The sequence below is a fragment of the Pezoporus wallicus genome, unplaced genomic scaffold (assembly GCF_028554395.1).
Source record: "Pezoporus wallicus isolate ANWC-B61680 ecotype Strahan unplaced genomic scaffold, APGP_CSIRO_Pwel_v1 contig_12728, whole genome shotgun sequence".
Taxonomy (NCBI): Eukaryota; Metazoa; Chordata; class Aves; order Psittaciformes; family Psittacidae; genus Pezoporus; species Pezoporus wallicus.
Window position 1 is genome coordinate 290889 of NW_026641132.1, and position 21793 is coordinate 312681.

The following is a 21793-nucleotide window of genomic DNA, read 5'->3' on the forward strand; positions in this document are numbered from 1 at the left end:
CTACAAACAGATCCCACCAAACGTGCTTCTAATCCATCCAGAAAAGGCTGTCTCATCTGTCTGCTCAATAAAGCATGAGGATGTACTTGGGATGGAGCTGGTGCAGATGAAGCCCTCTTTTCCCCAGCACCCTGCAGAGCATGGCAGGGCTTGGGCATCCCCAGCACAGCTCTTCCATTATTAAGTACTTCTTGGCCTCTGTTCAGCCTTTTCATTGCCAGGGTGAACCCAGCCTGGCATCCGGTATATCCTAAGCCATATAATTTCAGGAAGCTTTCCTGCCCCTCACCCCGGTGCCTTGCAGAGGACCCTCAAGCTGCCTGCTCCCCACAGAGCATCTGGTCATCCTGCAGAGCCCATCTTGATCTCTGTTTGCCTTTGGCAGTCTTGTACAGTGTGGTTGTCCCAGGTGTTCAGAGAACATCAGCCCATTATCCCCTTGCTGTCCAAGACGCTGATGCCATTATTTCTGATCACTTCCTGCAGCTTACAAATGATTTATAGCCAGCAGCCATCCTTTAAGAGCAGCTGAGCTTTTGCATCGTGATGTGATGTGGGGATGAGCTTGTTCCCAGTGTGTTGTGGTCCCTGGCAGTGGACTGGGGCTCCCCAGGCACCCTGTGCCTGGCTGTGTGCAGGTGCCTGCCAGGTATCCCACACCAGCACTGGTGCCTTTTGGTTTTAGCATCATGAAGGGAGTGGCAGGATCCTCACTAATCCCTCCAGCCCTGCCTTGGTGGTTGATGCAGACCTGTGGGCCCAGGTGCAGGCTGCCCAGGGGGGTGGCTTGCATGTGACCATGCCCTGGCGAGGAGCTGGATGTTGGGCTCATCCCAGTGACTGGTTGCATGCGGAATATAGTCTCTCCTGGGTGTGATGTCCATGGAGGTCCAGGCTGGCAGTGAGCACCAGCAGAATCACCAACTTGGACATCTGCCCTCCCCACTGGGATTTAAGCATCTCAGTAAAATAAATGCTATCAAATCCAGGCAATGACACTGAGGCTTTTGTTTAGCTTGGTTGGTGGTTTCAGCCCTCATGGCCAGCTCAGACTGAACTGAAGCCATTTCCCATGTTGGATGCTGGCTGTGGCTTCCCTGACTGCAGGGAATGCTTGCCCATGGGGTTGCTGAGCAAGCTGTTCGCTTTCTGTTTCCCTTGCAGAAAAGTCTGTGCATTTCTCCTCCATCGCAGAGGCTCAGAAGCTGAGTGTGGAGCCGATGGCTGCCTCGTGCTGGCCGCCCGTCCTGTCCTACTCCCGGGATGTGATCAAAACCTCTCCCCAGGCAGAGCCCCACTTGTTTCAGTACAACCCACCAGGCAAGTAACAGCCACTGACTGTGTAGTGCGTGCCCTCTGTCCTCCCCTGGGGCTGAGGGTGGAGGTTGCAGCCACTATCACAGCTGCTGATCTTAAACCAGTGCAGCTTTTATCGGGGGTAAGAGAAGAGGGTTCATCAGAAACCTGCCAGTGCCTTGCTTTGGCCTGGCATGGAGCTCCCTCGCTGCTAATGCAGCGGTCTGAGGGTGCCAGTCAGGTCTCCCAGCTGTGACCAGGGCAGGTTTAGGGATGTGGTTGGTTTGTGGGTGCTCCGCACGCTGCTTTTGCGCAGGGTCAGGCAGGTTTCACCCCTCGCTGCACTGTCCTGCTCTGGCTGGAGGGCAGACGGGTCAGGCGCAGCACATCCTCTGGCTGCACAGGGGACAAGGCAGTAACTGAAACTATTCCAGTCCTTTCCAAAACGATCGTGTGACTTGGATCCCAGCGCAGGCTCACAGCCAGCCAGTTCATCACATCCAGCCCCTGCTCCTTCCCTCGCCCCTTTCCTCTCTGATAGCTGCAGCCGTTCTGCCTGCCCTCTTTCTTGCTAACACTTGTGTTTTCCACACAGGACACCCCATCCCACTAAACCTGCATGAGAGCTCTCGCTCAGGGCTGCAGAGACTAGCAAGCATCTCCAACCCTCCTCCCCTCATCTCCTCCACCAAGCACCCCTCTGTGCTGGAGAGACCCGTTGGATCCATTTCCCAGGTAGGGCATTGCGTGTGAGTGGTGGAGATGCCTTGCAGGGATGGCAGCAGCTCCTGACCTCTTCTGTCGCTCTGCAGGGCATGCCCATCCAGCTCCATGCACCCTACAGCTCCGAGCACGCCAAGGTCCCTGTTGGCTCGATCACCATGGGCCTGCCACTGACCATGGATCCCAAGAAACTGGGTAAGGGACTGGGAGGTGAGTGGTTTCTTGGAGAGCCCTGGGAAGCGAACTTGCCAGCAGCATGCAGGAAAGAAGAGCACAGGACACAGCAATGAAGTGCAGAGAGACCTGCTAAGAGGATGAAAGGATTAGTCCCTCAGGAAAGCAGAGACACAGGGAGCTAAATTTGTGCGGTATAGGAAAGCAGCAACTCAGCCAGGGACACATCCCAGCCTATAAATACCCTCCAGCTAATACTGTGATCGAAGGAAGGAAATATATTGCTGCTCCCCAGTCCAGTAAGATAAAGAGTAAATGGCCTGAAGTGAACAAAGAAAGTGTTTAGTCTGCAGATTTGGAAGTGTTTAACAGCAGGAGGGGATGAGTGAAGGACTAAGTGTGAGGGAGGAGGGATACAGGCCCTATTCCCCACTGTGCACATGGCCCTGTTATAAACCACTACTGGGTTTTCAGTGTCAGCTCTGGTCCTGGCGCTGGCAGCACCAGGCAGTGCCTTTGCCAAGGTGAAGGATCTGGCTTTGCTTATCAGTAGTTGTGTATTCAGCCTATTGCTGCATCCTTGGTGAAGCCCATTCCAAAGTGGTGGTGATGGCAGGAGTTACCAGTGCAGGGCTGGCACAGATGCCTGGAGCAGCGGAGGACTGTGATCCTCTGCCCTGCACCTACCCTGATACATGCTTATTGTTTTCCAGTGCCTTTTCCTGGAGTAAAGCAGGAACAACTTTCTCCTAGAAGCCAGGCCAGCCAGCCGGAAAGTCTGGTTCTGCAGCCGTCCCAGGAGGGCTCCATCCTGCGGGGTGAGGATCCGGGAGCGGGAAGCGCGAGAAGTGGGATGGGAGGGATGCTGGCACTGCCAAGCCTGGTGAGCATCACGCTGGCTGCAGTTGCCCTGTGCTTTCAGGTTTGATTTCTGGGGCTGTGCACAGCAGGAGGGGTCCCTTCACTCTTTCTCTCCAGCATTGTGGCAGAGGGGTTTGTACAGATCTTCCCCAGATCAGGCTCTTGGGCACTGATCCTGGTGGAGGTTTCACGTTCAACCCACAAATCTGTTGCTTAAGACAAAGCAAGACATGCTTAAATCCCATTAATTTTTTTCAGGCTCTTCACTGGTGCTGCTGCAGCTGGGCAGGGACCACATTTTGTTTAAATACATCCCTCCCATGTTTCTTTCCCCGTTAGCTAGGCAGAAGAAAATAAGTGCAAAGGTGTTGCTTTTAAGTGCAGATTCTGATTTGTGAGCCGCACAACTACGGCAGTCAGAAGCCTCAGTGCAGTGGGGCTGCCTCCAGCCCAGGACGGATCCACGCAAATGAACTCAAACCACCCCAAGCCTCATCTCGCTGGAGATCTGCTCTGATCCCATCAGGGCAGGCTGAGACAGGCTGTGCTTTCTCCCAGGCTCATAAATCTGCCTGGCCCCTCCACAGAGGCAGCAGGGAGCTGATAGTCTCAAAATGCCCATTTTTCCTACCTCCCAGCCTATGCTTGCAGGGCTGGGTCCCTTGGGGAATGGGGTGGAAAGGGCTCTGCAAGGCGTGGGATTTAACACTGGCATTCCTTGGAGAGCTTTCCCTCCAGAACCTCAGCTCACTTAGACTGGGTTGAATCCTGCACTTAGTCTGTTGTCTGAGCCCCGCAGTTCTTGTGCTGAACAGCAAATCCAGCCCCCAGCTCACTGCCTTTGTATTTTACAGGTACTTCCCTCAGCTCTGCCTCAGGAGGGAGCATCACCAAGGGAACACCAACATCCAGACCCCCTCCGGAGTCACCCATCACCTACCGAGGGTCCATCACACATGTAGGTCCCTTGTCTCTGGTGGGTTCTGCTTTCTGGGTGCTGGTGGCTGCAGGTTGTGCTGCACACGGGGATTGGGGTTTGTGGGGTGCACTGAGTGCGTGGCACAGGGCTGAGCAGCACAGATCTTGCCAGTGCAAGGAAGTGGAGCTGAATGAAGGAGGACATGGGTGGAGGATCAGACCAGGCAGAGCAGAGGAGGAGAATCCAAGGTGCATGTAAGGTAGAGAGGTCTCCTGCCAGGGCTGAGCATGCTGCACTGAAGGTCCTGCCCAGAGGCTCTCTTGAGCAGGAAGATAGTTTGGCCTTAATCTGCACCATCCATCTTCGGAAGAGCAGCTGGCAAGCGGGAGGTAGCGTTTTGCAGTGTGAGTTATTGCTCACACGGTAACAGAGAGGAGAGCATTAACAACAGAAAAAATCCTTTTCCTGTGGGGATTTTATCTGGCCATCACTCAGATATTTAAAGCCACTCACGCTGAGATTTCTGCCTGTCTCCTTCAAGGAGGGTGGCCGTGTTCCCTTGGGCCCTGGGGACATGATCCTGAATCCTGGCCCAGAGCAAAGGCTTCACTTGCCTGGTGCCCTGCATCAGCAGCTGCCAGGAGCAGCTCCTCGGGGGCTGTAAATAATCCATCAGAGCAAACACTGTGCTTCATCCTCTCATATGCCCCTGCAGCAGCTATGGGCAGCAGTGGGTGGGCAGGAAGGCTCTTGAGCACCACGTGCCAGAGTTCAGGAGATGAGCAGTTTGTTGAGACGCTGTTTTGCATCCAGCTAATTAATCCATCTAGATTCCTTTTGTCTGGCTTGGGATTAAGGTACCAAGCCCAGACCCAGGGCATTACCTGCCTCTCCTGCTGGCCCCGCAGCCTGCATCCCTCTGCTCCCATTGGGGAGAAGGAGCCCCCTGTTCCGGCAGGAGCTCCCAGAGCTGATATTTGATCTCAGATTAGTCATCCAGTTCACGGAAAGCAGATCTTGAATATATGCTTTCTGCTCTGAAGCCATCTGTCATCACTTGCTTTCAAATCCCCTCTGAGCACGTCCACGGAAGGAAGATGACTTACCTGGGGCTGGGAGAGCCAGCTGGGACAGCCGTTACCGGATGTGCTGCAAGGGTGAACTATCAGAGCATTGAACCTGGATGCTGGCATGTCCTGGTAGCTCTGGCAGGGTTTTGGAACTGCTGGTGCTCTAGGGCTTGGTACCAGCAGCATCTCCAAGATGGGGTGGGGGAGTAGCCTGCACTGGCACAACCTGGAAGCACCAGCAAAGCTGGCTGGGATATCCCTTCCCTGAGGCTTCCCATAAGTATCAGTCCTGGGGCTTGGTGGGGTTAAATGAGCAGTCAAAAGCTTCTCTCTGACAGCATGGCTATGCCTTCCCTGCAATGGGGTGTGGGCCCATCACCCTACAGTGGCTGTTGAGGGTTCACACCAGCAGGTGATGGCAGAGGGGTGTTATCACCAGCAATGGCTTCAAGGGCATCTAGTTCTGAGTGCTTTGAAGGGCATTAAAGGGGGGGCAGGTGTCTGTGAGCCGTGTCTGTGTGTGCCTCCAGGGAAGGAGAGGTTTCGGTTCACACCAGTTTGTGTAAGGAGCTGTTTCTGCTGGAGAGCCAGCCGGCAGGTTTTGTCCCGGACCTGCTCCAGGACTGCTCTCGCTGATGCCTGTCATCTCACGCAGGCGTGCTGCCAGCACCAGCTCCCGTGTGCAGGCAGCGCTCTGAAGGTCACTCCTGCTGCCAGCAGATGTGCCCTGGGCAGGCAGGACATCTCCGTGTCTCCTTTACCAGGTTGGGGAAGTAGGCTGTAGTAGGAAAAACAGGTTGCAAATAGGAAAGACCCTAACACTTGAGCAGTCCTTTTTGTCACCAGGGTGTCCCCAGGAGCTGCCCTGTCTCCCCAGACCCAAGGGTGGAAGCGATGCAGGTAGCTTACTCCAAACCACGCATAGTGAAAAGAGCTGCTGTTTTGGAGGTCTGTGCTGTCCTCAGCCCCCCTGCCTCTTCCCAGCAGCCTCGCACAGATCACGTACCTCTTTACCGCTCCTCGTTATCATCCTCATCAATAATTAAGCTGCAGGTCCCTCGCTGTTGGCTGTGCCAGGAAGCGGAGGCTGGGCGCGCTCGCCCTCCACTCAGCCTCCCGCGGGGAACAGCCTGTCCCTGCGCGCGCGCTTGCTTAATTGCTTGTGACACTGTTAAATATGGATCTTGGTGGCTTTCCAAGGGCACCCCGGCAGAAGTGCTCTACAAAGGAACCATTACCAGGATAATCGGAGAAGACAGCCCCAGCAGAGCAGAGAAGGCAAGAGAGGATGCTGTGCCCAAAGGACATGTCATCTACGAAGGGAAGAAGGGCCACGTGCTGTCCTTCGAGGGTAAGTCGTAATCCTCTGCCTTTTTAGGGCAGGCGCCAGGGGTTTGTGCTGCCGTGGCTGGGAGTTGGGAGCTATTTGAGGAAAGGCTGACAAAGTGCAACATGCCAGCCTCGCGTCTTTGCTTCCAGCATCGTTTCTGTCCCTTCCCACCCCTCCTGTCTATGGCCTGGCTGGGTTTCCTTCTGTCCCATGTGGTTATCTTGCCTTGGAGGTGGCTTTGCTGGCCAGCAGGGGCGCGATGTCTCTGGTTTGCATTGGTTTTGAGGACTGGGAGAGAGGGGAGGACCAGATGGGAAGGTATTGCCTTCATCCCTAGCACCTTCTGTGGGAGACTCTGCAAAAACATTAGGAAACCATCCCCAAGCTCTTATGCCAATATGGGACTCAAGAACCTGCAACTTGGAGGCAAGTCGGGTAGTCTGGCATAAAGGTTTATTCACACATCAGATTCTCCTCTGCAACATCTTGGGCACAGCTTTCCCAGTGTGGGGATGCCCTGCAGAAATCCTCCTGGGCCTCTCACAGACAGTGTCACTTGTTACAGGCTGACCCTGCCCAGCAGGGGAGTAGACTATAGCAAGGCAGACCCTGCAACTGAGCCTGATGCTGGGCTGCTCTTGAGGGGGCTCAGGAGAGACCTAAAAGCCATGTTGCAGCTCTCAGCCCTGCTGCACGGTAATGGGCTGCCTTGGTGCCTGGCTGCATTAGTGGTATCAGCCGCACTCACCAGCTGCTCCTGCCTCCTCTGTGCCTGCTCATCTGATCACAGCACTGCCCATCAAAGCTGCTCCATGTGTCCCAGCAGCTCCATCAGAGATAAGCAGATGTTCCTCTCTAGTGAAGCTGGAAACAACTCCTGTGTGCTTGTCCTTCGCTGTGTGCTGCATGGGGCATCACTGGCGTGGAGCTGGCCTCCTCCTTGCCCATGGCTGGGGTTGGGAAGAGCTGAGTTACAGACACTGCAACCCCATGTCATCTTGGGGTAGAATACTGGCATGTGCTCTGGTGTGCACAGGGATGGCTGTCCTCCTGTGTCACCTCTCAACTGAATGTGGAGGTGACTGAGGAACCGATCCTAACCTCTGCTGTGCTCGCCTGCCTCAGCAGGTATCTCTGGTCAGCTGCTGTGCTGCCTGAACCCTTTGCCTCCCTCCCCAGCATGGCTGCATCCCTCCCTGGGGCAGAGCATCCCTGTTAGGCCCTGTGGTCAGTCCTGCAGGCAGAGGCTGTCCAGCAGGAGACCTTTTCCTCTTGCCCACAGGCGCAGGCAGCTGGTTTCATTACAGGCTTGTTTCATCCAAGGCCAGAAGCAGAGGGTTCGGGTCAGACCACTGGGGACAACTCACAAGCTTTGGCTGATGCCCCTTCTGAGTGTGCCCTGGGACCACAGGGACCTTTCAGGACAGGGCTCTGTGCCATGCCTCTCACCCACCACATGGAAACCAGTTTGTCCCATGCCTGCCCACATTCACTGTCAACTCTAGCCCAGATAAGAAGTGTCACTGTGAAGACTTGTGTCTGGGCGCCCTTTGGGACAGTTGGCAGGGCTCGGACCAGGGAGGACGCAGGAAGCATTTCAGGACTTGTTTGTGCAAGAAGCTATTTTAAACTCCTCTGCCTGAGCTTGGAGTCGAATGAGGTTGATCTCAGAAGTGGTGCTATCAGGGGAGAGACAGGGAAGGCTCCCAGCAGTGAGGACTCCCTGTGCCCAGAGCTGGGATCCCGCTATGGGCAGACCAAACCCTTCCCCGTTGCATGCACTTGTCAGTGTCAGCCCCAGTCTCCTCATCCGCAGCCTGAACCCATGGCCCTCATCCTACCTGCTTTGGACACACACGAGGAATTAATTCCTTCCTCTCCACAGGCAGCCTTTTACATGCTTGACAGCGTTTATCGCATCCTGAGTCATGTTGTGTGCTTCTGCCAGCCCTGCTGCCTCTCTCCTTCCCCCAAACAGCCCGGTGAGGAAGAGTTAAACAAAAATTAGATAAGAAAACTGAAATTGTTGGTGATTATGAATTTTGGCAAGCAGAAAAAAAATTGCAAATTCTTTAGTGTCATGAGGGTGCTTAAAATAAAAGAGCTGTAATGAGACGAGATCCTGTAGCATGTGCAAGCTGAATTGTGCTAGATTGGTTATTCTCATTCTGCATATGATTGCTGATGGCTTCTGCAAGGCAAGGGACGTGGGCTCGGAGTGATTTTCTTTCTGTTTAGTCTCTTCTCCCTCGCACCCCCCCTGCTTCCCAGTGGCACAAAGGGTGCAGGGACCGCGTCCCCTTCTGCACAAGGGCTGTTGGCAGCAGATGTGCCTTGATGACAGGGTGCGGGCACATCGCCCTGTGTCTGCCGCAGGGTGCTTGGCTGGTTCTCAGTGTCACCCCCAGATTTCTCCTATAGAATGAATGTGAAGTGAAGGCTCAGGGTCAGATCTCCCTCTTGCAGCCCCGAACACTTCCGGGATTGAGTGGGTGCTGGCTGCGGGAACCAGTAGCAGGTGTGAAGTTGTAAGAATCCCGTTTTATTAATTCCTGGTTTTCCAAGGAGGACTTTTGTTCCTGATCGTCCACAGTGGGATGAGTATTTTTAACTTCCCCATTTTCTCTAATTGTATAACCACCTTCTCTGCCCACAGAGAGGACGATCAAGGCACTGGCAATCCTTGGCAGGGGCAGCCTGGCCACGGATGATGGGCAGAGCTTTTTATCTTTCCAAGCCAAAATTCCCTCTTGGAGCTCATTACATAACCAGGAGGCATTCAGCTGGATCAGAAACTGCTTAAATTCACAGCTCGCTGCACATGATGGATGCCTATGGCCCAGGGTGGGCGAGATGCTGCCTGGCATGGGCAGGGCTGTGCTGGGAGTGGTGGAGGCTGTAGCTCAGGTCAGTTGTCCGCTGTTTGCAGAAGAATCTGCTCCAGGTTCAGATGAAGAGGTAGGTGGTGATCTCCCATCACGAGTGCTTGCTCCATCAGTCCTCACTGTCTCTCCCAGTTCTTTTGGGCACTCACTGCTGTTTCAAAGGAATCATTCTCAGCTTTGCTTCTCCCCCCTTTTCCCTGATTTTCTCACCCAGGGAGTGTCTCAGCGAATGTGAAGGCTGGCCAGGATCCCAAACAGTAGGTGTCTAGCAAAAACCAAAACAAACAGGGGAAAAAGAAATAAAGATCCCCCGACCCACAGGGCCGAGTTCAGTGGAACCGCAGCTGCTCACGCCAGCGCCACGCTGGCTCCAGGCTGTCCTGCTGCTTCCCCACCAGGGATGGAGGGAGCAGGATGCAACAGGGCGGATGCTCCTACCCACACGGGAGGCACAGATCTGGAGTCTGAGACAGGCAGGGAGGGGAGAAAACACCAGCTGAATTTCTTGGAAGCCAACCTTGTGTGATGTTTCTGGCATTGCTGGTGTGCTGGGATGGGATCTGACCTTCCAGCAACGCACGCAAGCAGCAGTGAACACCCTCCCATGGCTGGTGCCGAATTTCCATGCTCCTGATGGTGCGCCTTGGTGTTGTCTTCCCCAGGTGGGGTTGCTGCTTCTCAGTGTCCCAAAGAAGACAGCAGGAGCTCAGGAGCTTTGCATGAGACCACAGGAACCAAGCGGACCTACGATATGATGGAGGGGAGGATCAGCAGGGGCTTATCAGCCCGTGATAGCTTATCTGCCAACATTGAAGGTGGGTCTGGGTGGAACCTTTCACCCGTGCTGTGTTAGTGACTCTCAGAGACACCATCTTGCCTCTTGTCTACATGATACACTTTCTCATGTCTGTATTTTGGCGGTGGTTCACTGGTACCCTGCGGCACATCCCAACAGGACAGCATCTGACCAGTATGGAAAACCAAGGGGCACAGACTGGCCTGTTTGCCTTTGGTTCCTGCCCTGGCAGACCAGTGTCAGGACTATAAAAAAAGGGAATCACATTTTTTTGAAAGAGAAATAATTTAGCGATTGTTGATGGTTTTCCTTGTTGTCCCAGGAGTCCCTGGTAACACTGTTGTATGTTTGCTGTCAGTGAACTCCTGTATCAACCCAGCTTTCTCCTTTGGATCTGTTCTAGGTCTCATGGGTCGAGCAATCCCTCCGGACCGACACAGTCCCCATAACCTAAAGGAGCAACATCACATGCGGGGCTCAATTACACAAGGTAAAGCCTGCAAGTAGAAGATGGCCATGGCCAGAGGTAATGTGGGGAGGTATTTCACATGCTTGGCCTCTTGTCAGGCAAGGAGGAAACAAGGTTGGACCCATCAAAGTCCAGCTGCACATCTCTGCACTCTCAGCTCAGAGATTCTCAGTCTTGTTCAGCTTTTAGCAGCCTAAGATCTCACCAAAGTCAGGGGTGACTGGCATGAAGGCAGTCTAAAACTAGTGCAGAATGGGTCTGGAAAGCGGTGGTAGATGTGAGGTGGTCCAGCTGCGTCAGTGATGTAGCTGCTCTGTGTACTCAGTTGGGTACCAGTCCCTGAGTTACATGCATTAACTTGAAACCCCCTTGAACTCTGAAGCACCCTCTGCATCCATCATCTGCTTGGGGGTTGCAGGAATACCTCGGTCCTACGTGGAGGCTCATGAGGACTACCTCAGAAGAGAAGCCAAACAGCTCAAGAGGGAAAACACTCCACCGAGGGACTTATCTGATGCCTACAAGGTCAGGTCTCACGAGGGCCTTACACCTCTGAAAATGAAACCAGCCCATGAAGACGTGGTGGCCACAGTGAAAGAAGCGGGAAGATCAATCCATGAGATACCGCGGGAGGAGCTGAGGCGGACACCAGACATCTCTCTGACGAGACCTCTGAAGGAAGGCTCCATCACGCAGGTGAGGATGGGGCAAGCAGCAGATGAGATTGGTCCTGCTCAGGCTGCTGTCCTCACACAGACCCTGGGGACCATTCCCAAGGTCAAAAGGGAGTTGCAAGGGCTTCGGGTTGCAAACGCATCACTGGTCAGAACTGAGTCTCTGCTTGGGTACAGGTTGCTCTTCCACATCCTTTGATGGGGTCCCTTCCAATCCAGATCATCCTATGATCCTTCCTAGCAGATAAATAAAAAACTCAGGAAGGGAGCTCAGCACCCCCTGGCACATTAAGAATGCAATGCTCTATCTACATAGGTACACGGAAGGGGATGCTTTTGGCATTTGTTTAAGGCCAGAGTCAACTCATTGCCCTTGGCAGTTGGACTCTGGGTGCACATAATCTTGGTCTCCTCCCTTTATGGGCAAGTGTCGACCCAGCAAGGCCAGTAGTTAGGGTGAAACATGGCACGCTGTCTCCTGTTGGGCTCCAAATATTTGGAGGGTTCCCATGGCACCTTGTAGTCCTACTTCGTTTCGCAGTGTGTGTAGGAGAGAGGCGTGATGGGCACAGCCAGCCTTCAGCACTGACTCATCATCTTGTTGGAGCACACCGAGACATGCAGGATGGGCGCTCCACCCTGCCCTGCGCTGTGTGGGGCTGTTCTCTCTGCTTTGCTGATGGTTGCTGCCGTTTGACCAAGTTAAAGCTGGGTACTGGCCCACTGAATGAGGAAGCACGAATCCCGCTGGAAGTTGGTGGGATGCGGTTGCTGGATCCCCTTCTGCTCTGCATCCCTTTGATGTCCCCCCTTTCTTTTGTCCCCAGGGTACCCCACTGAAGTACGACAGCAGCTCTTCCTCCTCGAGTACCAAAAAGCACGATGTGCGGTCCATCATCGGCAGTCCCGGCAGGACTTTTCACTCTGTGCACTCACTGGATGTCATCCAAGACCCGAGGAATCTGGAGAGAGCTTACGAAGAGAGCCTGAAAAACAGGCCAAGCCCAGTGACAAACTCGGGTGGCTCCATCGCCAGAGGGGCTCCTGTGATTGTACCTGAGCCGGGCAAGCCCCACCAGAGTGCCCTCTCCTATGAGGACCACCAGGCAGGGCACAGCACGGCATTTGGCAGCCACTTGCACAGAGGGTCTCCGGTCTCCACACGAGAATCCACACCCCGGCAGCATGAAGGTACTTGGCAAAGCCTTTATTTGATGCTAACGTCTCTAGAAGGCCTGCAGGAGGTGGCTGCTGACCCCACCTGCCCAAGCTGTTCCCAGCCAATGCCTGTCAAACCCGTTCTCCCCGGCACCCTGCTCCCACTCTTGCCCATGGCAATGGCTGACTCACAGCACTGGGGAGGCTGCCAGGGACAGCTGGGGCTCAGCTCCCTTCCTTGGGGTGCAGTGAGGGCACCCCATGTCTGCACCGTGGTAACCAAAGGGACAGTTGGATCATGGCTGGTGAAGCTGGTGATGTTTGAAAAGCATCATCCCAGCATTGTCCCAGGGTACCCTTGTTTCTGCAGGCAATTAAGCAGCGCTTGGTGCATTGCGTGAGGGGATCTTCACACTTGTCACAGTCTGGTGTGTGTTTGCCTGCCTTGTGTGTTTGTGCCTCATCCATCACCTTGGCACTTGAGTGCCTCGCTTACAGGAACATCTAATCCCTCCTGAGCCGGTGGATCCGGGCAGTGCAGCTGGTCTGTGGGATCTGCTGTCTCCCTGCACCAGGCAGGGTCTGCTCATGCCCCTGGCATCAGTCATCTCCTGCCCCAGAGCGGGGCTCCTTGGGAACAGTGTGTGTCTGGGCTGGGCTTGGCTTAGTGATCTGGTTGAGGCAAGCTCAGATCCAGAGCACAAAACCCCTTCTTGCTTCATGGCACGCTTGTGGGCAGGATCAGTGCTGAAGCCAGTCTCTAAGACACCTTGTTCTACCAAGCCTGCCAGCTACGGGTAACTGCTCTGGGGCCTTTTGCATCTCCTGCCTGCAAATACTCGTCCTAACCCAGGAGTCTTGTGATTTGGGGGCGTGCAGCACAAGACATTGCAATCTGCTGAGAACCGAGGTGAGGACGTGCCTCCCCGGCAAGCAGTGAGAGATGGGGCTGTGCGGCGCAGAGCTTCTCCAAAACACATCCCCATCATTCATTGCTATCTGGGGCACCTCCAGCTCTCCGTGGTTGGTGTGTCCAGTTGCTGCAGCCTCCGCTGTGTTCCTGGTTAGGTCAGTCATTCTGGGGGAAGCCTTCAGATGTTGGCAGATGCTGGTCCCCAGCTCTGCCCAGCAGTGGTGACCTCCTTGTGCCGAAGAGCACAGCAGCAAGGCTTCGCTGTCTGCTGCTTGTGCAGGCCAGGGTGAGCTCACAGACTGCCCAGCGTGGATGCACTGGGGTGGAGGGATGGTCTGGGACAGGATTCTCTCTCCGGATGCAGCTGGGGCTTCGTCTGCCTCAGCCTCGGTGGCGTAACGGGGCACGGTGGTGCGGGAGCAGGGAAAGGTCCCTCAAGGTCAGCAAGGTCCCTGGGGGACACGGTTGGCTGCAGGCATTCCTCAGGGACTCAGCTTGGCCACAGTGCTCAGTCTCTGAGTCATTTCCTTCTCGCTGCAGGGAGCATCACTGCCGGGAAGCCGGTGTCCCAGGACAGAAAGATTACCCCCACATCGAGAGAACTCAACAACTCCAAGTCTCCACATGCCCCCGTGGCTGACCACCACCACCCCATCTCCCCATATGAGCACCTGCTCCGTGGCGTGAGCGGGGTCGACCTGTACCGAGGACACATCCCGCTGGCTTTTGACCCCGCTGCCATCCCGAGGGGAATCCAGCTGGAAGCAGGTACCTTCAGTGGGCACACAAGTCTGTTTGGAATTGGTTTTTAACTCATTAGACTCCAAAAGCCTGGGGTCTCTGGAGAAAGCCACTTACATCTGCATCCTTTTCTCTCCCAGCTGCTGCTTACTACCTGCCAAGGCACCTGGCTCCGAGCCCCACGTACCCCCACCTCTACCCCCCGTACCTCATCCGGGGCTACCCGGACACGGCCGCCATGGAGAACCGACAGACCATCATCAACGACTACATCACGTCCCAGCAGATGCACCACAACGCTGCAGCCACGGCCATGGCACAGCGGGCGGACATGCTGCGCGGCTTGTCACCCCGGGAGCCCTCCCTCGCCCTCAACTATGCAGCAGGTCCTCCCGGCACGGCACCATCCAGGGGCCTGGGGGCATCTGGGGTGAAGGAGCAGCTCCAAGGGCCAAGCCAGCAGCACGGTGTCACGCAGCAGTGTAGGAACTTGGCTGGTCAGCATGGAGGACAGCCAGGGGGAATTTGATGCTCTTTTTGCCATCTTTAGTTACTAGAGATTGCTTGAAGCAGCTCTGGTCTTGGGTCACGGGAGCACTTCCCAGCCTGGCCCTGCTGGCCTTTGGAGATTAAAAACTGTCCCAGAGGGGTGTCTGGCTTTCTGCAAAGGGCAGAGCATGCTGGGGAGCTGCACAGTCTGTGTGTAGAGGGAGCTGCGGCTCATGCTGCCTGCAGCCCCCTCACTCTAGCACGGATAGAGCTCAACATTTTTCCTCACCATCATTCCTAACAGCAGAATATGCTCACAGATTTGCCTATAGAAGGGTCTCCTCCGCTTATAACCAGCACCCAGGGACCTTGTACGTGCTCACACCTTCCGTGTTGTGCCAGAGCAATGGGGACGGGTGGACGCTCCCAGCACTGCTCCCTGCTCTAACGCAGCCAAGCTGCAGCAGCTCGGCAGCATCCTGACAGTCCTCTCCCTTCTCTCTCCAGGCATCATCGACCTGTCCCAAGTGCCGCACCTGCCCGTCCTCGTGCCCCCTACCCCTGGCACCTCTGCCACCACCATGGACCGCATCACCTACATCCCCGGGCCCCCCCAGACCTTTGGCAGCCGGCACAGCAGCTCCCCACTCTCCCCAGGTAACGCTGCAGATTGCATTTCCCATAGGAAAGCAGTTGGGCAGGATTCCCTTAACCAGTCCAGGGCAGTGGACTCTACCAGGGCAGATGGGGGAGCCCAAATTCATTCTCATTCAGAGACCAGCCCACCAGCCCCTCTAATTCTCCTTGTTGGGAGCTTCCTTGCTTTTCCTCTGTCTCCCCAAAAAGGCACAGCTATTCCATGGTTTACCCAGGTTTTGTCATACTGGTTGCCCTTGTTTGTGCTGCTGCAGGTGACCTTGGATGGAGTCATTCCCTACCTGCTCTGCAGACACAGCAATGTGAAGAGCAGGTGGTGTTCCCTAGGTTGGGAATTGCTGTGTCTGCAGCCCTTTCACTGCCTTTCATTTGGGTTTCAGGAGGCCCCACACACATGACCAAACAATCGGGATCATCTGTGTCCGAGCGGGAACGGGAGCGGGAGCGAGAAAGGGAGCGGGAGCGTGAAAAATCCATCCTAGCATCCACCACGGTGGAGCATGCACCCATCTGGAGACCAGGTAGGCTGGGGAGGGAGCCTGGCACCACATCTTGGGGCATGTGCTGGGTGGACGTGGGCTTGGGGCTGTAAAACACAGAGCTGAAGAAGCCGGTCTTTGTGTTTCCTCAGGTACGGAGCAGTCCAGCAGCCGTTCATCCTCACACTCTCACAGCCACCAGCACTCTCCCGTCTCACCCCGCACCCATGAGACCATCCAGCAGCGCCCCAGCGTGCTCCACAACACGAGCATGAAGATCATCTCCTCGGAGACCCCCACCCCTTCTGTCCTGCGGTATGGCCCCACACCACGGCTCCTGCACCAGCACAGCCATGGTGGTTAATGAATGATCATCACATGGGGCACCTCTGAGATGGAGCGAGGGTTGTTTTGGCCTTCAGTATCAGTGGGAACAGGGTTGGGGCTTGCAAGGATATTGTGTGGGGAGAGGCAGGTTTTGGTGCCCAGTTCCTTCACTTTTCTTGGTGGCTTTTACCGTTAAAAGGAAAGAAAGTAGGAGCATCCCTGTGCCCAGAATGGGTATTGCTCCTCTTGCTGAAAGTGGAGTAAATGAAGGTCTCTGGGAGCTCTCCATGGGTTTATTCTCTCCAGTAGATGCATCCAGGCCACTGCCAGTGATGGAGGCTCCGTCTGAGCCCTCCTTACCTGCTCCAGCATGAACCAGCCCTACACTCAGGAGCCCTGGGAGCACCTTGGCCAGGCAGGGCTGAGCACACAGTCCTTCTCCACGTGCTTCTCTCATCTTTGCCTTGTCTTTGCCTCCAGATCCTCTTCCACCACTACCACATCACCGATCCGCTCTGCTGCCTTCCCCTCGGCCTCCACCCTGCGCTCCTCCATCAGCTCAGCAGACGGCTATGCCACCCCAATGGACCCGGCCATCCTGCAGAAAGAGGCCTCGAGGGCACGGGAAGCCAAGGCAGAACGACCCCAGACTGACAACGTCTTCACCTCAAAGCTGCCAAGTGGAGCCAACCTCGAACAGTCACCTTCACCCATTAAAGCCATGGAGTCAAGACCTTTACCCGCCTCCGGACCTGGTTCTTCTCATCACTATAGCAGAGGACAGGGGAAAAGCCAGCAGCACCATCACCCTTTGGACCAGCAGCACGCAGCCTCGGGCCCTGAGCAGCACAGTAGAGAAAAGAGTCAAAGTAAACGCTTTTCAGTGCAGGAACAGGAGCTCCGAGCACTCGGTAAGACCACCACGACAGCGGCCAACTTCATAGATGTGATTATCATGTGCCAAATGTCTTGTGATAAGGGGCAGCGAGAAAGATGCTCGCTAAGTAACGACTCCACTGGTGCTGGTAAGAAATTGGAGGGGAGAGGTGAGAGAGCTGTGGCCTGAAATTATTTCATGATTTCTTATTTGTAGTTGCACGTTTTGGCTCTCGGCTCCATCAGCTCCGCCAGCGTTCTTGTCCCTCTGCTTCCCGGTTGTTGTGTTATCCCAGACTTCTTTATTTATGTGTGTTTTAAGGATCTTCCCTCCTCTCACCCTCTTTAAGTTTTTCCCGTTGCCAAGTCCTGTTTTGCAAACGTCGTTCAGTTCCTGGTATTGCTTTTTACAGACAATAGCAATGTGCTAATTCTGATTTCCCCATCATTCGGAATTCCCAGGCAGTCTGTAAGGAGTGGTTGTGGGTAATAAATCAAACCAGCAAAGCAGAGAATTAGGAGTGTGAGCAGCACAGGGCTCCTGGCCATCAGGCAGGCACCTCCCTGCGCTGAGAGTGCAGGATCTCAGAGGGCTTAGGGGGCTGCTGCATGATGCAGCTGAGATGGGGTCCCTTCACTTGGGGTGACCTCACTCAGGGTCCCAGTGCTGGATGCTGCACAAGAGGGTAATGTGAACATGGTGCCACCAGCATGCAGGAGCAACAGGCAGCCTGTGGGGATTTGGTGGGATCCCATCTTCAAGTTGAAGCATCTGCCTTGGCCACCAGCACTGAGGGCTGCTGCCCAGCTCCCTTTCCTCTAACCCAAGGGTGGAAGGACACGGCAGTATGGCCAGGGAGGAGAGCTGCTCTCATTGGCTTATCCCGATCATCCCATCCCACCACTTGGTCACGTCTGTTCCCAGCCCTTTCTATCAGCGTGCTCCAGGTCCAAGGACACACCTCTGGCCACAGTGTGCTGCCTGGCTGAGCTTTTGCTCTGCCTTTTTCCCTGGCATCAGTGTTTCCTCCAGCTGAGTGTTATGCTGCAGAGGAGAGGGGCAGCTTTTCTCCAGCCATGAGCTTACAGAAGGGAGCTGGTGTTCCTCAGGACTTTAACTCTGGTTAGGGACCTTTCCAGAGCATCCCTTTGCAGCTGGCATACATGGGGTGATGGAGGATGCTGCATCCCTATCCCTGGCACAGGGAGGTTCTCCATGTGGTCCTCCCCTTACTGTGCCCCAGGTACGTGCAAGGTCAGTGGCACTGGGGCACTGGGGACCCTCCAGCAGCACTGTCAGCCGCCTGCCAGATCTGCCTGCAGTGGGTGGTTTCTAGGAACTGAGTGTTAACGAGGGTAAAGGTCTGTGAATGCATAAGTCATGAGTGTTACCAAACGTGCTGAGCTGGGGAGCAGCAGTGTGGGACTCCTCCAGGACTCCGTGCTCCGCCCCTGGTCTGTAGAAGCATAACTCATCCATGCATCAGTTTTCCCTCTGTTGAAAGGTGATGTGGTCCCTCCTTCAGCTCTGCCTGTTCTGATGCAGTTTGAGTCTGTGCAAAGGCCTTAAAAGGCAGAGAATGGTGAAGAAAATGCTTTGCCCCTGCAGTGTGCGAGTCTGCTGTCTCTTCACATCGGAGGTGGCTCCAGGGGTCCCTGCAGTGTGACCTGCCAGGTCTTCCCTCATCTCTTTCCAGCCCCCTTTGCTGAACATATGACTCTATCCGCAAGTGACGGTTGCCACGGCACTAGGAAGAAGCCAAGTGAGCTCCTGGTTTTAAATTCCCTTCTCCCTTTTTCCTCAGGTTTTCATGGAGGCTACAGCCCTGAGCGGATGGAAGCAGTGAGTCCCGTGAGCTCACCCAGCCTCTCCCATGAGAAAGGGGCCAAGCTGCTGCAGGATGTGGAGAAGGGGCATGGGGAGCATGACCTGAGGCAGAAACAGCAAGGTGAGGGCAGAGGCTGGCAGTGCCAGATGGCATGGGAGAGCCTGAGCTGGGATGGGGGGGGTTTGTCAACCAGCTCTCACTCACTGTGCCCCAGAGCTGATCCAGAATGGGAGCCAAGCATTAGGACAGCGATGTCACCTCACACTGGCTCTCCTCTTTGTTCTCCCCCAGGCTCGCTGAAGGCCTCAGCTCCCGAAGCAGCCCACCTGCAGCACCTCCGGCAGCCCGATGGGCCCCAGTGCCAGCCCGTGCAGTCCAGCCAGAGCATCAAGGGCATGAACCAGCGGGTGGTCACATTGGCCCAGCACATCAGTGTAATTGTCCTCATTCTCATCTTCCCACTGGGGCTCCAGGGAGGAGGGAAGAGCTGTTACGTAGCATCTGGTAGGGAAGGGCTGGGAGTGATGCTGGAGACCTCAGCAGCTCTGGTTGGGGGCTGGAGACAGCAGGATGCATCCAGCATGTTCAGCCTGGGTGTTTGCATCCCAAACAAGCCCATCATGGGAGCTGCTGCAGGCAGGAGGCAGAAGTTACATCCATGCAGGGACAAACCAGCCTCATTCCCTCCTGCTCCCCCTTATCTGAGCCCAGCAAAGCAAGAGATAGAAACCACCTCTATTTCTGACCCGGGTTTCTCATTCCAGGAGGTCATCACACAGGACTACACCCGCCACCACCCGCAGCAGCTCAACTCCCACATCCAGGCTCCAGTGTACACGTTCCCCGGGGCCACGTGCCCCGTGCTGGACCTGCGCCGTGCCCCCAGCGAGGTGTACCTGCAGCAGCAGGAGCACGCAGCAGCCTCCAGGATCTCCCCACAGAATGAAGGGGGGAAAAGGTGAGCTCAGAGAGTCCAACCAGAACTGGTGCAGATGGGTCTCTGCCCACCTGCTGAGTGCAGATGGACCAGGGATACCCCCAGTAAGGGAGTGCATAGGGCAGGCTGGTGTTTGGCATCGCTGAATTCGTGCTCCCCAGCATGGATTGCTTGCTTACACAGCCCACAGTGTAAAACTGCTATCTGATCAGGGCATTTTTACCCTGTGGTGGTGTCTCTTGCTATCCTTGTCCTGGAGATGCTCTCTAGACCCCCTTAGAGACCATGTATGATCCCTTTCCCAATCTAGCCTGTGTCACAGAATAGTTCAGGTAGAAAGGGACCTCTTGAGATTGTCCTTCCCAGTGCCCTGCTCTCAAGCAGACTCAGCTGGAGCAGGTTTGCCTGGGTCATGGCCAGTGGAATTTTGAGTATCTCCAGTGATGGAAACTTCAACACCTTTCTGGCCAATCTATACCAGCCCTTGAGCAACCTCACAGTAAAAAAACAGTTTTCTTCTATTGGGATGGAATTTCATATGTGTTGGTTTGTGCCTCTTGCTTGTTGTCCTGTCCAGTCCCTGGCACAAGATGCAGTGACCTTTCAGACCACAGGTGGCTCCAAAAACCCAAAGCAGGTGTTTTCCATTGGTTTACAGTTCATTTTCTCTTTGTTTCTCTCAGTGCATGTATCAGAAGCCTGTTCAATACATGTGCCTTGTCAACTGCAGCTCTCCATTTCAAGCACCAGCTGTATTTCTTTTAAGTCACTTTCAAATCCTGGTACTGATAACAGCATCCAGGAAAGAGCTGTGTCTCCAAACTGGTGTCTCCTTGACAGTAAATGTAATCAGGAGCAGGCAAGCTGGGAAGAGCAGAGTTGGCTTTATAACATGAGGGGAGACAGCCCAGCCCTGGCCACCCAGCAGTGGAAAAAAAGAAACCACAGAGCAAAGATGTAAATTCCCAGAACTTGCCGTGAGGAATTCCTCATGGACTTGAGCCCGGCTGTCTCCCAGGCACTGGCCACAGGCAGGCACCAAGGGACTGCTCCAGTCCTCTTCAGGCTGCCCCAGCAGCAGACAAGGTGGATGGGAGGTGGTGGGTCCACAAACATGATGGAGAATCAAAAGCTGCATCCCCAAAGGGTTAACATCACAGCGCTTCCAAGGGTTGTGACCCTGCCAGCCAGGAACGCTTGGCTGAGCCAGCAAGTCCCAGGACTGGTCCCTCCATCCCTCCTGGGCAGCTGTGTTTTGGTGCGATGCCTGTGAATCAGGGCCGTGGTTGGGTCAGTGCTGCTCTGCGCGCCTGCAGCGCGTGATGCCCAAGCTGCACTCTCCCTCCTGCTCCCATTATGAGGCACCCTAAGCCCGCAGGCGTGCGGAAGGTTTGGCCTTTTGCCCCGCTGTGGGAAAGCTATTCTAGTCCTTCTCCCCCTGCTGACCCCGAGCTGCTCGTCCAGGGACAGCGCGTGTTGCAATGAACCCATTGCGTGTCCCCATCGCAGGTCCCCGGAGCAGAGCAAGGCCTCGGCCGGCAGCGGCGGCGCGGACAACTGCATCGAGCCGGTCTCTCCACCAGACGGCGTGGGAGAACCGGAGCACGCCAAGAGCGCCACGTACCCGATCCTGTACCGCGAGGGCGAGCAGATGGACCAGAGGTAACGCCAAGGGACGGGATGGTGCGGGCAGCGCAGGGATGTTCATCCCGTCCCCACGCTCGCCGTGGTCCAGGCTGCTTTTCTGGCAGCCAAAAGCAGTGTCACATCCCGGGTTGCTGTGTGTCTATAGGGGGTTTCAACACTGTGTGGTACCTTTGCAACAGGGAGAAAAGCTGGAGATCCCAAATGTCTCAGCAGCTCGCCTGCTGATTCTGAGAAGTTACGCTGAGGGAAGAGTCTCTCTAGGGAGGGTATTGTGAACTGCACGCTGCAGAGGTTTCTGATGGTTTCTTGCTTTTGCAGGATGGGGTCCAAGTCCCCAGGAAACAACACTCAGCCTCCAGCTTTCTTCAGCAAGCTGACGGAGAGCAACTCTGCCATGGTGAAGTCCAAGAAACAGGAGATCATCAAGAAGCTCAGCACGACCAACAAAAACGAGACGGAGTACAGTAAGGACATGTGGGGATGCGAATGCAGGGCACCAGGGGAAAAAGCCTTGAGGACACATGAAGCAAAGGAGATTTGGGA

General features: G+C 55.2%; 1 protein-coding gene across 9 annotated transcripts in view; it reads left to right on the top strand.

Annotated features, from left to right (window-relative positions):
* NCOR2 (nuclear receptor corepressor 2) overlaps positions 1-21793 on the top strand; it is a 160423-nt gene that overhangs the window by 132376 nt on the left and 6254 nt on the right. For all 9 annotated transcript variants that reach the window (XM_057422080.1, XM_057422085.1, XM_057422086.1 and 6 more), the window contains exons 22-42: positions 1165-1320; positions 1892-2031; positions 2109-2214; positions 2907-3011; positions 3909-4012; positions 6244-6394; positions 9921-10073; positions 10458-10544; positions 10942-11219; positions 12025-12388; positions 13809-14036; positions 14150-14395; positions 15006-15155; positions 15536-15676; positions 15787-15949; positions 16442-16872; positions 18643-18786; positions 18958-19100; positions 19431-19624; positions 21113-21265; positions 21569-21714. In XM_057422080.1, the coding sequence (XP_057278063.1) occupies positions 1165-1320; positions 1892-2031; positions 2109-2214; positions 2907-3011; positions 3909-4012; positions 6244-6394; positions 9921-10073; positions 10458-10544; positions 10942-11219; positions 12025-12388; positions 13809-14036; positions 14150-14395; positions 15006-15155; positions 15536-15676; positions 15787-15949; positions 16442-16872; positions 18643-18786; positions 18958-19100; positions 19431-19624; positions 21113-21265; positions 21569-21714 (3783 nt within the window). The remainder of the gene's footprint in view (positions 1-1164; positions 1321-1891; positions 2032-2108; positions 2215-2906; positions 3012-3908; positions 4013-6243; positions 6395-9920; positions 10074-10457; positions 10545-10941; positions 11220-12024; positions 12389-13808; positions 14037-14149; positions 14396-15005; positions 15156-15535; positions 15677-15786; positions 15950-16441; positions 16873-18642; positions 18787-18957; positions 19101-19430; positions 19625-21112; positions 21266-21568; positions 21715-21793) is intronic.